Source organism: Rosa rugosa, chromosome 5, assembly GCF_958449725.1.
Source record: "Rosa rugosa chromosome 5, drRosRugo1.1, whole genome shotgun sequence".
Taxonomy (NCBI): domain Eukaryota; kingdom Viridiplantae; phylum Streptophyta; class Magnoliopsida; order Rosales; family Rosaceae; genus Rosa; species Rosa rugosa.
This window is the reverse complement of record NC_084824.1, coordinates 3816874-3831318: the sequence shown is the minus strand read 5'-3', so window position 1 is coordinate 3831318 and position 14445 is coordinate 3816874. Positions and strand designations below refer to the sequence as shown.

Below are 14445 nucleotides of genomic sequence, written 5' to 3'. Positions count from 1 at the left end.
CACATTTTGAACAAGTCACTCATTATTTACCTCTCTCTCTCTCTCAGCAGTTCTGAAATTCTAAACAATGCTCCTTTATGCTCAGTCGAGGCTCTCGGCTCTCTTATGGAGTTTTGTCGAACTGCGCCTCGAGGTCGGCCATAGGGCAATCACCCTATCAACGTAGCTTGTGGTGTTGGTGATCGGTAAATCACAAAATAATCATCCAAATTCATGGTCGGATAATTTTCTATTTTTATCCATCAGAAAAGGCTGTTGGTATAGTTTTACAAGTATATAATTACTACGGTTTGTCGGCTTTATTTACAACTCTACCTGTATCGTACAGGTCGAACTAAATAGAGAGACAGTGCTATGCTCACCTCGCGTCATCAATTATACCACTAGTAATTGCCACAGAATTAAGTGAGTGTCGTGTGCGAAACAGCCAAAATTTTCGACCTGCAATAGAATTAGAATTAGAATGAGCAAAACAGTGGGGATGACATGAGTCGTATAAATTGCCCTGCCATGGCCAGCAGCCACTAGCCGGACAACACGTCAACATTGGTCCCTAGCTTTTAAGATACTGGTTGAATGAGATCAGAAAATGTTTCGCAGTCACCGACCATCTTCAGCGTTTGGGTTTGGCATGCATATGCAAATGCAGCTACTAGCTCCTCCATGAATCTTTCTCCTCGATCTCTCTAGTTTGCCTGTCATTGATGATAGTGTTTATTGTTCAATTATCTGTATCCACCCTCTTCAAGTTTCAACCGTACAGGATTTGTTTCACTTGAATATATATACAGGGAAGTAATAAGAGTTAAGGGACATGCATGGCCCTTGGGTTAACCTAAGTGACGAGGATATAGTGGATAACAATGTTAGGATTAAGATAAGTCCAGTCACAATGTAGTCCTCAGCTTTAAAACTATACATATATAAAATGGGTTAGCCCTTTCGAAAAAAAAAAAGGGTTTTTGTCCATTTACCCCATTTCTAGGGATTTTTTTCCCACTAACCCCATTGAGTTTTTTTAATTCTCTCTTACCCAATACACTCTAAGGGAGTCTTCCCTAATACCCCATTAAGATTTTTTTTTTGTTTTTAATTTTTTTTTAATACCATTTTACCCTTCACCCCTTATTTACTTAGAGAGAAAGAGAGAGAGAGAGAATAGAAGAGAGAGAAACTAGAGGAAACTTCGCCGGAGCCGGTCACCGGCCGCCGGAATCCGGCCAACTTTCGCCGGATTCCGGTCACCGGTCGCCGGATTCCGGCCAACTTTCGCCGGAATCCGGTCACCGGCTGCCGCCCACCGGAAATTGCTGAAAATCTCACCGGAAAGTTTTTTTGCCCCCAATAGACATCTATTGCCCCCTAATAGAGGGGCAATAGAGGTCTATTACCCCCCAATAGATGATTATCAGCCATGTATTACCCCTCAATAGAGGGACAATAGACCTCTATTGCCCCCCAATAGACGACTATCAGCCATGTATTGCCCCCCAATAGACGTCTATTGCCCTCCAATAGGACTTTCAATCGCCAGAATGAGAATTAATCTCCCTAAATTTAGACAAATAAAACTTTGATTATAGAAAAAAAAAAAAATTACATCAATTCAAAACGTCTATTGCCCTCCAATAGATGTCTATTGGGGGGCAATAGACGTCTATTGCCCCCCAATAGACATTCAAAACTTTTTTTTTCGTTCACTGTCCCGTTAAAAAAAAAAAAAAACTGGTTGGGCACCCATAAATGATCTGGGCACCCATGTCATCTTCTCCCATCTTTTCGACTGCAGACCCGGGATCGGAAGTAGTGTTCCGGCGACGCAAAGATCGTGGATGATGTCGCTGACGTCCTCAGTGGATGATGGCCGTCTGCTTCGCCGTGACAGGATCGGCCTGGTCCAAATCAGTTCTCTCTTCGTTCTCTGTGACCTAAATTTCAATGCTGAGAGGTCAATTTCGAACAACAGTGAGTAATTGATTAACAGAGCTTGGATTACTTCACTTACTTTGAATTGAGCTTGCTTCATGTCTCTGGAGAGATCGACGATTTTTTTGTGGAGATCGGGGAGGTCCTCGAGGAGGGCGAGCCAGCCGGAGACGGTGACTGTGTTTTCGTTGAGGGATTTGCAGAGGGAGAGACAGTGGATGAGGACGAAGATTTTGCCTTTGGAGTAAGACGACATAGGGCGGCGATGCCCCTGAGGGCGGTGAGGACGGAAGGCGACACCACATGAAACCGGAAACGAAGCCGGTATATTCCTCCGGCGACGACGCAGCTGGAGGAGAGAGGGAGATGGCATGGGTCGAACGTTGGAGCTGGAGGGGAGAGAGAGAGAGGGTCGAGTCGAGGCCGGAGCCGGAGGAGAGAAAGGGCTGGGTCGATCGCCGGAGCTAGAGGAGAGAAAGTCGGAGGTCAGTTGGGAGAGATGGGGGAGAGAGGAGAGAGAGAGAGAGAGTCAGAGAGATTGATATTGAGTGGTGAAGCTGTAATTTGTTAATTGTGCTTAGGGCAAAATAGTCATTTATTGTTAAATTGTGTTGGTGGGAAGAAAAAACTGTTGCCGGGGTAAGTGAGATAATTTTTTGTTATTTTGGTGCTTTTGGTCAAGGACCCTTAAAAAAGTTAGCTAACTAGCTGTAAAGTGCGTATTTACCATTGAGCCATTGACAAAACAAAAGATAGAACAAACTTTAAGCACAAACTATGCATAAATAATTAAATATCATCACATTCTTGATCCATTGAAGGTTATAACTTAACCATGCACAAAAGCAAGAGTTCCAAAACTCAGGGACAATGCTCAAGTACGTTCAAATAAAACTTAAATAATTGTTGTTTATGAAACAAATTAACATTGTAATAATTAAGTCATAAAAATGGTAATATTGGTAATTGTATGTATATTATATGTCAACATATTTTAAATTTCCTGTTTGTTAAAGTAAATTGGAATTGCAGATTGTCATCGTATTATTAATAATAGGAGCCCTATATATAGGGATTTACAGAGTACCTAAAAAATAATAGAATCCGAACATAACTAGGTAATCTAGAACCTTCTTCTATTACAACTCTAGGACTAACCCTAGTTTGAAGAGGCACACATGATGTCGACTTCCTTCAATACTCCCCCTTGTGCCTCTCAAACTTGGTGATGACGCTTTGATCGTTGCCTCACTAAAAACCTTGCCAGGTAACAAAAATTCTGTGGGACAAAAATAACCCTGGTCGAATGACAAAAAGAGCACAACATGTCCTTCACTCTTCGAGATCGAACATGTAGACATCATACCTCCCCCTGAATGCTACAATCATGGGAGTTCGGATAACTTTCTTAATTCGATGCTCTTCATATGTTTCTCAAAGGTGGATTTTGGTAACGACTTAGTAAATAAGTCCACTACATTATCCTCAGATCAGATTTGATTCACTTCAATATTTAGAAGTGCTTGTTGTTGCTGATTGTAAAAGAACTTAGGCGATATATGCTTGGTATTGTCGCCCTTGATGAAACCTAATTTCATTTGCTCAATACAAGATGCATTATCTTCATAAATGCATGTAGGTTCATCTGTGGTAGACTTCAAACCACAAGTTTCTCGAATGTGTCTAATTACAGACCTTAGCCATATGCATTCTCGCACGGCTTCATGTAGAGCGATAATCTCTGCATGATTTGAGGAAGTAGCAACAAGGGTCTGCTTTGTAGACCTCCAAGATATCGCAGTGCTTCCCATGGTAAAGACATAACCTGTTTGGGAGCGACCTTTATGAGGGTCAGAGAGATACCCTGCATCAGCAAAACTCATCAAGACATCGTTGTCATTTTGATGGAGGGGAGGAGGAGAATGTCGGCCACCAACGGCGGCGCCGGCATCTACATCACGGAAGGTGGCATTTTGCCTTGTGGGGTCCGATCTCATACTTCCGTCATTTCTTTTCTCTTTGTAGGGATAAAACAAGCCCATATCAATCGTACATCTCAAGTATCGAAAGATTGTCTTTATACCCATCCAATGCCGGCTTGTTGGCGCAGAACTATGTCGAGATAACAAGTTCACTGCGAATGAGATATCTGGTCTTGTGCATTGAGCTAAGTATAATAATGCGCCTATTGCACTTAGATAGGGCACTTCAGCCTCTAATAAGTCTTCGTCCTCATCCCTTGGACGAAACGGATATTTTCCGGGCTCAAGACTACGGCCGATCATGGGAGTACTCACAGGCTTTGCTTTATCTTCATTAAAGCGCCTCAATAATTTTTGAGTATATGCTGACTGATGGATCATAATCCCATCACTACGGTGCTCGAGTTCTAGTCCGAGACAAAACCATGTTTTCCCAAGATCTTTCATCTCAAATTCGGATTTCAAGTACTTAGCAGTTTCCTTTAACTCATCTAGAGTTCCAATTAGGTTCATGTCATCGACATAAACTGCTACAATTGCAAATCCGGAACTTGTCCTTTTTATAAACACGCATGGGCATATTTCATTATTGACATATCCCTTCCCAATCAAGTAGTCACTTAGACGGTTATACCACATCCGTCCGGATTGTTTTAATCCATACAGTGAGCGTCTTAATCTTATTGAAAACGCTCTCCGTGGTTTAGAGCCACTTGATTTGGGTAATTGAAGTCCATCTGGAACCTTCATATATATCCCTGAATCTAGATCCCCATAGAGATATGCTGTAACCACATCCATAAGCTGCATGTCAAGTTTTTCGGAAACTACCAAACTGACAAGGTAGCGGAACGTTATAACGTCCATTACGGGAGAATATGTCTCCTCGTAGTTGATTCTAGGGCGTTGTGAGAAACCTTGCGCCACGAGGCGGGCTTTGTATCTAACAACCTCATTTTTCTCATTACGCTTTCTAACAAAGACCCATTTATGGCCAACAGGATTTATACTTGGGGGTGTCAGCGTTATAGGCCCAAATACCTGTCTCTTTGTTAGTGAATCCAATTCAACCTGGATCGTATCTTTCCATTTAGGCCAATCTGCTCTTCGTTGACATTCTTCAACGGAGCGAGGTTCGATATCATCATGTTCTATAATTCCTTGAGAAATAGAATATGCAAACACATCATCAAGGATAATAGAATCTCTATTCAACGTCTCATGTACACTAGTGTAATTCATGGAGATCTCTCTATTCTCTGGAATTGGTTCTAACATTGGAGCGTCCCCCAATGATGTCTCTTGGACATAACCATAATCCGGAATATCTTCATGAGACAGGTTATTTATATCGATGATTAATGGATCTTTTTGTGCCAAACTCGCTTTCTTTCTTGGGCGAGAATCCATTGAACCTTTGGGCCTCCCACGTTTCCTTGCTGGGAGCCCGGCCTGAGCCACATTGCCATCACCATTAGTAGTGGCGACACCGTGCCCAATACCCTTAGGGGCGGCGCCATGTCCATGATTTTTAGGGACATCAATCCTTGCAGGCACGTTTGCAGCAAGTATGTGTGATCTTGTCACTTTAGCGATATCAGAAAACGCATCAAGCATCGAGTCTGCTACGTTATGAAGATCGAGAATTCTTCGCTCTTCAATTTCGGACTGTGCGGTTCAGGGATCAAGATGAGACAAAGTGGAGACAGACCACGACAATTCCTGTCGTTCCTGTTGAACATTATTGTTCTTATCTCCCCCTAACGATGGGAAGATTGTCTCATCAAAGTGACAATCCGCAAATCTAGCGGTAAATAGATCGCATGTCAAGGGTTCTAAGTAGCGGATAATATTTAGAGAGTCATAGCCAACATAAATGCGTAATTGTCTTTGAGGACCCATTTTGGTGCTCTATGGCGGCGCAATTGACACATAAACTGCGCACCCAAATATGTGTAAGTGTGAGATGTCAGGCTCATATCCAGTAACCATCTGGGACGCAGAGAAAGGTTGAGTGGAAGTAGGCCTCAGACGAATGAGCACAGCTGCATACAATATTGCATAGCCCCAAGCAGAAACAGGGAGATTGGTGCGCATAACCAATGCTCTAGCAACCATTTGAAGTCTTTTAATGACAGCTTCTGCGAGACCATTTTGGGTGTGAACATGAGGAACATGGTGTTCAACCTCAATCCCAATGGACATGCAATAGTCATCAAAAGTTTTTGATGTAAACTCCTCAGCATTGTCAAGACGTATTGACTTAATAGGATGATCAGGGTGGTGAGCCCGTAATTTAATGATTTGTGCTAGGAGTTTAGCAAATGCAGCATTTCTTGTGGACAAGAGCATGACATGTGACCAGCGTGTCGATGCATCAACCAACACCATAAAATATCTAAATGGCCCTTAAGTTGGTTGGATAGGTCCACAAATATCACCTTAGATTCTTTGCAAGAATGGTATATTCTCTTTAGTGTCCTTTGCATAGGATGGTCTCAATCCTAACTTTGCTAAAGAACAGGCTTTGCAAAACGAATGATGGGCTTTAGAAGCAACCAAGGAAGAATTTGGTTGAGCCACAAAATCACATTTGATTTTAGAAGTAGAAGAAGGAGTCAAGGAGGGGTGCATGGCGTCAGAACCATGCTGTTGCCGTAGGGGGTAGACGGCGCCGGCCCTTTGTGGCCGGTCATGCACACGCATGGCGCCTTGTGGCGCAAGTGTTGCTCCTTGGACCAATCTTTGGTTCGTACTTCTCTTCGTTTTGAAGAATGGATGTCCGTGTGAAGTCTTTAATATATTGATCATCATATCACGACCTGGATGTCCCAAAAGGTCGTGCCAAAGCCTATATGTGTCAGAATCTCATAAGTCATCTCTTATGACATGGTTGGATTCAATGACTCGAATAGTGCATGGTTGCATACAACCCACTAGAGCGACACATAAGTTTCTCTAATACTCGTTTATATCCGTAGTTATTAGAGGTGATGCAAAGGAACTCTTGTCCATTCTCACAATGTGTTTCCACATGAAAACCTTTGGCTCTTATATCTTTTAAACTCAATAGGGTTCTTCCAGCCCTAAGAGCATATAGAGCTTCAGTGACATTAATACTTGTGCCATTTGGCAACATAAATTGAGCTGGTCCTCGACCACGAATCAATTGTGATGGTCCAACCATCGTAGTCACTGAAGATCGACTAGGCATCATTCATAGAAATAGTTGCCTATGTCGCAATATAGTATGTGTGGTGCCACTATCAACAAGACATTCCAACTCTCCGGGAAACATACTGAAAAATAATAAAGTTCGGAATTAAAACATGTCCATGACATTGAATAATAATACGATACTTTATTAATAGAAATAGCCAATGATTACATCAAGGTTTCCAAAGTCTAATCCAAAATATAAAAAAATCAAACTTATACAAATCGTAGTCACTCAATCCGTTTGGTAACTCCAATCAAATATGACCAGGGAAGTAGAGAGAGATGTCGGTGGAGCGAGGCTCTCTTAAGTACCACTAATCTCAATCACTTTCCTAGACATCATACTTCATTGGATGCGCCGCATGAGAAAGAGTTAATACGATTGTCATTTATTGACTAAGGCATATTGCCATTACATAATTCTTGGAAAAATAAAAGGACTATTCTAATCAAAGTCTGTGGCATCCTTGTGCACTTCATTTCTAGCTTTGAAGTCCTCTATGGTGAGATTGACATCTTCACCATCTTCTTCTTCTGCAAGGTAAACTTATTGCTCCCTCAGGTCTCTATACTCCTTGTAGTGTGCAGCTAGTTGGGCGCTTGCCTTGCATTGCTTGAACCAATACTCACTTGATCCATATCGATAACACACGTCATTGTGGTTGCCTCCCTTCAATTGAGGTGCACGTTGTGCACATTGTGGACGCTCCCTAAGAGGGTTGGCGCCATCACCACGGCCCATGGTGCCCCCACCACGGCCAGTATTGCCATGTCCACCTCTCCCACGTGTGGCATTGCCACCATTTGTATCCGCACCAAACTTATGGTTTCCTTCCTTGTTAGCGCGGTTATATGGACCCATACGTCCCTCATGTCCCTTGTTCTTAGGGTTCCGCTCCTTGCACCCTCATTTGGGTGCATTATAATTCGCCTCATGAACGCTCTTAGTTCCAATGGGCCTTGAATTATAATTCTTCATGAGTATGTTATCATGTTTCTCAGCTACAGACATAACATTGATAAGCTGGTAAAACCTCGTGATCCGTCCAGCATTGACCTCGGTACGATATTGCTTTGAGACCACAATTGCTGAAACGGGGAAGGTGGAGAGAGTTTTCCCAATTAGCTCTTGCTCTATGATGGGTTGTCCACAAAATCTCAACATGGATTGTAGACGAAGAGCTTCTGAATTATATTCAGCAACAGACTTGAAGTCGGCGAAGTGCAGATTGTTCCATTGAACCTTCAAGTCTGGGAGAAGGGAATCTTGGACATTGCCAAAGCGCTCTTCTAGCACTACCCATAGCTCTCTTGCATCTTTGATCGATATGTACTCCAATCTGAGTGATTTTTCCATATGACATCGCATCAAGATAACTTCTTAAGCATGCTTTGTAGGTGTTCGTACGAACACGAGATCCGGATTAGGTGTCTGGATTATGGGTAATATCCCTTTTGAAGTGAGGTGGTTCTCAACATCGGTTACCCAGATATGATAATCCAAGCCTGTTGAGTCAAGCATGGGAAAGTCTAGTCTTGGTTCATTCGACACATAGCTCTCTTGCATCTTTGATCGATATGTACTCCAATCTGAGTGATTTGTCCATATGACATCGCATCAAGATAACTGCTTAAGCATGCTTTGTAGGTGTTCATACGAACACGAGATCCTGATTAGGTGCTTGGATTATGGGTAATATCCCTTTTGAAGTGAGGTGGTTCTCAACATCGGTTACCCAGATATGATAATCCAAGCCTGTTGAGTCAAGCATGGGAAAGTCTAGTCTTGGTTCATTTGACATCCTGAAAATAAGAAGAGAAGATATATTAGTTTCGGAGCTAAACTTCCACGAAAACTAAAATAATAAGATTTCCGAGCTATTCTACCAAGAAATCAATTTCCAAGAATATTTGGATTAAACCAAACAATGATGTTTAATATGGTCATAATTTGATGCTTGCGGACGCTCTTAGTCCGAATATTATGAACACTCTTAGTTCATTGATTACGAACGCTCTTAGTTCGAATATTATGAACACTCCTAGTTCATTGATTACGAACGCTTTTAGTTCGTTTAGCGTGAATCTCCACAATTCCGCTTATTAAACAATCAAACCCATGTTCGTATATGGCAAATCCTGCAGCAAATAAAGAAATTTAAAATACAAGAAAGCAGGAACTTTAATAACAAAAACTTACTTGATAATTCAGGGCTTGAGAACACGCGCGTGTTGATGCAGGCGTGTTGGGGCAGCAGTAGCAACGAGGGGCAACAAACGGCAGCAGCAGCAAGCGAGCGGCATCATTAGGGCAGCAGCGTGTGTGTAGCGCGGGGCAGCAGCAAGGCAGCGAACGCAGGGCAGTTACGTGTGCGTAGCGCGGGGCAGCAGCGAGGCTGGCTGGCTGGCAGATGCGCGCGAGGGGCAGGCTGCAGGGCTGCAGATGTCACGCGGGGGCTGCGGGGGCAGCAGGCACTCGGGTGCGCGGGAGGCAGGGCTGCGACACGGTAGGCTAGCACGGCTAGGGCTTGCGGCAGTTTTTGGTGAGGGGGTTTTCGGGTTTTGGTTTTAGGGTTTTTTTTCTTTTCTTTTAGGGCTAGGGTTAGGGCTCGTGCTGATCGATAACGTGTTAAAGTAAATTGGAATTGCAGAGAGAATTGTCATAAGAATCAAAGACACTTGTTCCTTGCTTAAGTGTTCTTGTTCGTGTTCCTCATATGCTTAGATTCTCTTGAGATCAGTAGAGAGGCTGTGAAGAAAGAAGAGCGATATTTTGTGATCGTTCAAGTGAAGAAGAATGTCAAGATTCAAGACAAGCACCACTCTAGTGAGTCTAGAGATTGTATCCGCGTAGAGAGCTATATGTGTTTGTAAAGAACATATCATTCATCATAAGTTAATTCTTATTTTGGGTTCTCAAGAGTAAGAGCCCCGCAGTGTTTTTAATCTCATGTTTGAGGTTTTCACTGCGTAACCAAAAATCTGGTGTTCTGTTTATTATTTTTGGTTTCTGCCCAGTAAAGATTGATACGTGCCTTGCAATCCCCATTTTCCAGAAAAACGTTTCATCCTTGTATTTTCAATATGCAAATTCCAAAGCCCAGGAACAGATTTATGAAGCTTGCATGACTGTTAGATTGAAGCTAGTACATCCAGAGTGCCTTCTTTCATTATTAATCTGATAAACGAATGGCTTTGAATGTAAAAGCTAAAGCCTCAGTTTCTTGCCTATATCATGGGCGTTGAAGAAAACCTACACAAGCTATATATGTAAAGTAACTCTATAATTTCTCATAAAGATCCTAGCCTTAATGAAAGTTAAAATTTAAGAATTCGACTTGGACTAGCAGACCGTTGAGTCTTATGTATGTAACTCCGAACATTTTCAGGTGTAGGTTAATTTTCCTTTTCGAGACAATTAAGGGCTGTAGACTTCTATGATTTAGATGAAGGCAATAAGCTAGTACTTACTGACGTTGATTGCTAATTCCAATTTACAAATCTACTGTAGGTGCTGCTGATACAGTGCTTTTAGGTGATTAAAGGCTGTAGCCAGTAGCTCTCTCTGTCTCTCTCGGTGGAAAGTCTTATTTTGTATTGTGCTAGATAAACCTAATTCATTATTGTTATCTCTATCTTTTAGATGCCACTGTGCATAATGTGTTTACTGTACGGTATAAAGTGGAGTGATCATGATCAAACCATGCAGGTACATATAAAATAGTTCTGTTAACAAACGCAGTGTGACGCAATATTCTGCAGCATTACCCAACTGTTTTTTCGCATGCATGATACAAACAGAAATGCAGGACCAGGCAAATCCGAAATTGATTTTGATATCTTGAGATATGAGAGCTTGCTAGTTATGCATATGTATTGACCTTTCATTTTCGATGGACCTCCAGAATACGATGGATCGGAGTTTTATTTACAGAAATCGAAAGGGTACACTAGCAAACTAAAGAAACCTAACTAATTAAAGAAGAGGGACGCCAACCTTACTCTTCCTCTGCGTCTGAACAGATAGAAGAAACAAAAGTGGAATGAAGCAAATACAGAACCGGCCCGATCAAAAAGATGTGCCGTATGCATTATTCCATCAAAGAGAAGACACGCATGCATACTTTTATTATTACATGAATATATAGATTCCTAGTTATATGCATCCTTAATTTGTTCAAAGTAACTGATAATATTGGTATGCCATGAAATCTGCAGTAGTGTCTCTGTTTGTACAAGCCCATGTGGTTGTGCTCATAGGTTTAATTTCGTATCCTTAGCATCCTTGAGATTATCGCTCTCAAGTGGAAAGAGCTCCAGAGTTTGAATTTCTCTACTTTCTTCTTCTTGCTCGTCTTTGTAAATATTGGGTGTAGTCAATATCATACCGTAATCGTAATCGTAATAGTGATGAAAGTCCAAGAGCTTTATGTTAATTAATGTAGCTGACGCATTTGTGTCTGAGGTCGGTCCAGGTGAACCGGATTGTTCCACAAGTTGCCTGGAGGAATTTCTTTTCACCATGCTCATCATCCTCTCTTGCGGTACTGAAGATGATTCCTGAGGACGTACAGTAACAAATGAAACTCATGCACATATGTAGTTTAAAACAGTAAATATCCATATCACACATTTCAATTCATTTCTATATTTTCTTGAGATTTTGGTTCGATATACGGGTATACGTTTACCTGATCAGAAAGTAAAGTGAACTTTGGTAGTGTCCGCTTATTCTGCTGCTCAACTTCAAGACGACCAACAAAGTCAACTGCAAGTAGACAATTTCCATAACTTGTGATAATCTGATCTGTTAATTAATTTACAAGTCCTTGTGCTCGAGTGCCTGTTCAATTAATTAGGTTAGCCTGCTCTTAGCTACGTGTTTGCTGACTAGCCTGGTGAGTGCAAGGCACAGTTATATTATTTGTACTAAATGGTCTTAATTATTATTAACAAAATCATTGAGTCTCTCGCTCTCCCCTCCTCAAAACATAGATATAAAATATGGTATACAGTTATTATTGAGCCGTAGGTGACCTAAAGGAGGTGGCCTCAACTAGTGTTGAGCCCTAGTCCGCCTATTTCTTGGGGAGCCTTGTGTGCAACACATAGAGTGCACGGATGTTAATAAGAAAATGATGCTAATTCATTGGTACCTCCTGCAGATTCTTTGTCCAGGAGACTGCTAATTGTGGTGTTAGTCAAAGTTTGTTGTTGTTGTTGTTGTTTAGAGTCAGACTGATACTTGGACATGAGTTCACGGCGTCTCTTCTGCCTCTCCCTGGCTCGGTGGTTCTGAAACCAGTAGAATACATTCTTGCCTTCAATCCTCCCATAGTTTCGAAGCCGCGCAGTCACCTGTCGGATTTGTTGGGCCGTCGGTGTCTTGATCCCAGAGCGATACAGCTCTTCCAGGGCCATTAGCTGCTCCGGGGTTGGATTCCATCGCGAACTTCGCGAAGGAGCTGCAGATGCCGGTTGTTTATCACTATAAAAACCACTGCTACTTCTGCTTTGCTCAGGCAACGTCACTGGAACCACTGCATAACATATGAAATCGATCATATTATCACCTACCCACAGAATAATCAGACATATATATATATATATATATATATACATATATATATATATACAGATCCTATCCAGAGCGAGGCCTCGCTCTGAAATTAAAGTCTGAGGTTGGAGTTTAGGGTCACTTTTCAGTCTCATATCCACATCTCGACCGTTTAGCTTTTAGGTACTAATGTATAGATCATCTCTGCAAAATTTCAGTCAAATTGATGGTCGTTAAGGCATTGATAACTACCTTAAAACTAGTACGGTTCAGGTTGGACAGATTCAGTTCGTCCATTGGTTTAAGCGAGTTAGATACCTTAAAGATCATTAATTTGGCTGAAATTTTGCAAAAATAATCTATACATTAGTACCTAAAAACTGAACGGTCGAGATATGGATATGAGACCGAAAAGTAACCCTAAACTTCAACCTCGCACTTTAATTTCAGAGCGAGACCTCGCTCTGAATAGGATCTGTATATATATATATATATATGATCGATTATGTGTGTATACATCTGTACGCACTCTGATGATGGTGGTGATTGAATGGTAACAAAGGGTTTTGGGTCATGTTGTAAGTAGAGCTAAGCTTTGGAGTGAGTAGTACTGCGGGCTGATGATTTGCAGCTTTGATCGAGTACTCAGGCAGATCCCTATTATTCTTTATGTTTGGGTCTCTACAACCACCGCTGCTACACCCCATCATCATCCACATCACTGATAGTTATTCAAACGAGGATGTCTAACTAGACAAGGGAATGTTTTGAATCATGAGCAAAGATGGTAAGGGGATGGATAGAGTCGAGTATGCATGCATATGTGTGTGTATATATAGTCACGGCAAGTTCCGGAGACACCAAAGAGCAAGGATGTTTCTTTTCAAAACCCACCCTGTCAGGTCTCGATCACCAGCTCCCACCCTCACAAATATGCGCATTTACTTTTCAACAAAACCCTGTCTGGACAAAATAAAAGCCACCCGCTCTTTTTCCTTTCCACTGCAGTTCAATTGTTCAAATATTCGATCTTTTTTTTTTTTTAACTTCATTAGGCCGGCCATTAGGGTCTAAACTATGGAAAGGATTCCTCAAATAACATTTCAAGATTAAAGTTTCAATCAAACTAGATTTAGGACTATGGAAAAATTGCCTTTATCAATCCATTCAAGATTTATTTCGATTAATTTTGCAATGACTGCGTTATGAAGATTGTTGTTTTGGTCTATGTTGCATATATTAATATCCTCATCACGAAAATTCTAAGATTATTATATAAAAGAATCTCAAGGAATAAGATTATTATATCTTGCTTTTTTTTTTTTATCTTTTTTTAATAGAAATTGATATAATTCGAATTAATAACCATTAGTTAGAGTTTACTATGTACTTGAATAAGATAACGAGCAAGAAAATCCGAAAACTCCATCAAGCAAATGCTATTCATTACAAAACTATTTTGAGCTCACTTTTTTAGCAAACTAATAAACAAAGAACAACTTCGTGTCTTCTAAGAAAAAAAAAAATATTGACTATCCTCCTATTAGCCTGCAAGCGATTGTGGTACCAATTAACAAAACGCTAGTTCCTAGCAAACAAATAGGAGCAACCCATTATCCATAAGGCAATTAAAATAAGCTAGTTATATTCCACATATTTACCAACTCCCGCAAAAGTCATAATCCGAAAAGATTGGCACTTGAAGACCATACATTGACCCAAATACCCAAGAAGGTCCAAGCCTGAGGCCAGGTTAGCACA

General features: G+C 41.3%; 1 protein-coding gene across 1 annotated transcript; it reads right to left on the bottom strand.

Moving 5' to 3' along the window:
• Positions 1-11720: 11720 nt before the first annotated feature.
• Positions 11721-13391, bottom strand: LOC133709222 (WUSCHEL-related homeobox 1-like). The gene is made up of 3 exons (XM_062134884.1): positions 13202-13391; positions 12284-12667; positions 11721-11895 (listed from the first exon to the last, which is right to left on the bottom strand). The coding sequence occupies exons 1-3, from the start codon at positions 13389-13391 to the stop codon at positions 11762-11764; spliced, it is 708 nt and encodes a 235-aa protein (XP_061990868.1). The 3' UTR covers positions 11721-11761.
• Positions 13392-14445: the final 1054 nt, after the last annotated feature.

Coding starts and splice junctions, on each gene's coding strand:
- LOC133709222 (XM_062134884.1), bottom strand. CDS start 13,391: ATGGGGTGTAGCAGCGGTGGTTGTAGAGACCCAAACATAAAGAATAAT. Junction 12,668..13,201: donor TCATCAGAGTGCGTACAGAT/GTATACACACAT, acceptor TATGTTATGCAG/TGGTTCCAGTGACGTTGCCT. Junction 11,896..12,283: donor GGACAAAGAATCTGCAGGAG/GTACCAATGAAT, acceptor GTCTACTTGCAG/TTGACTTTGTTGGTCGTCTT.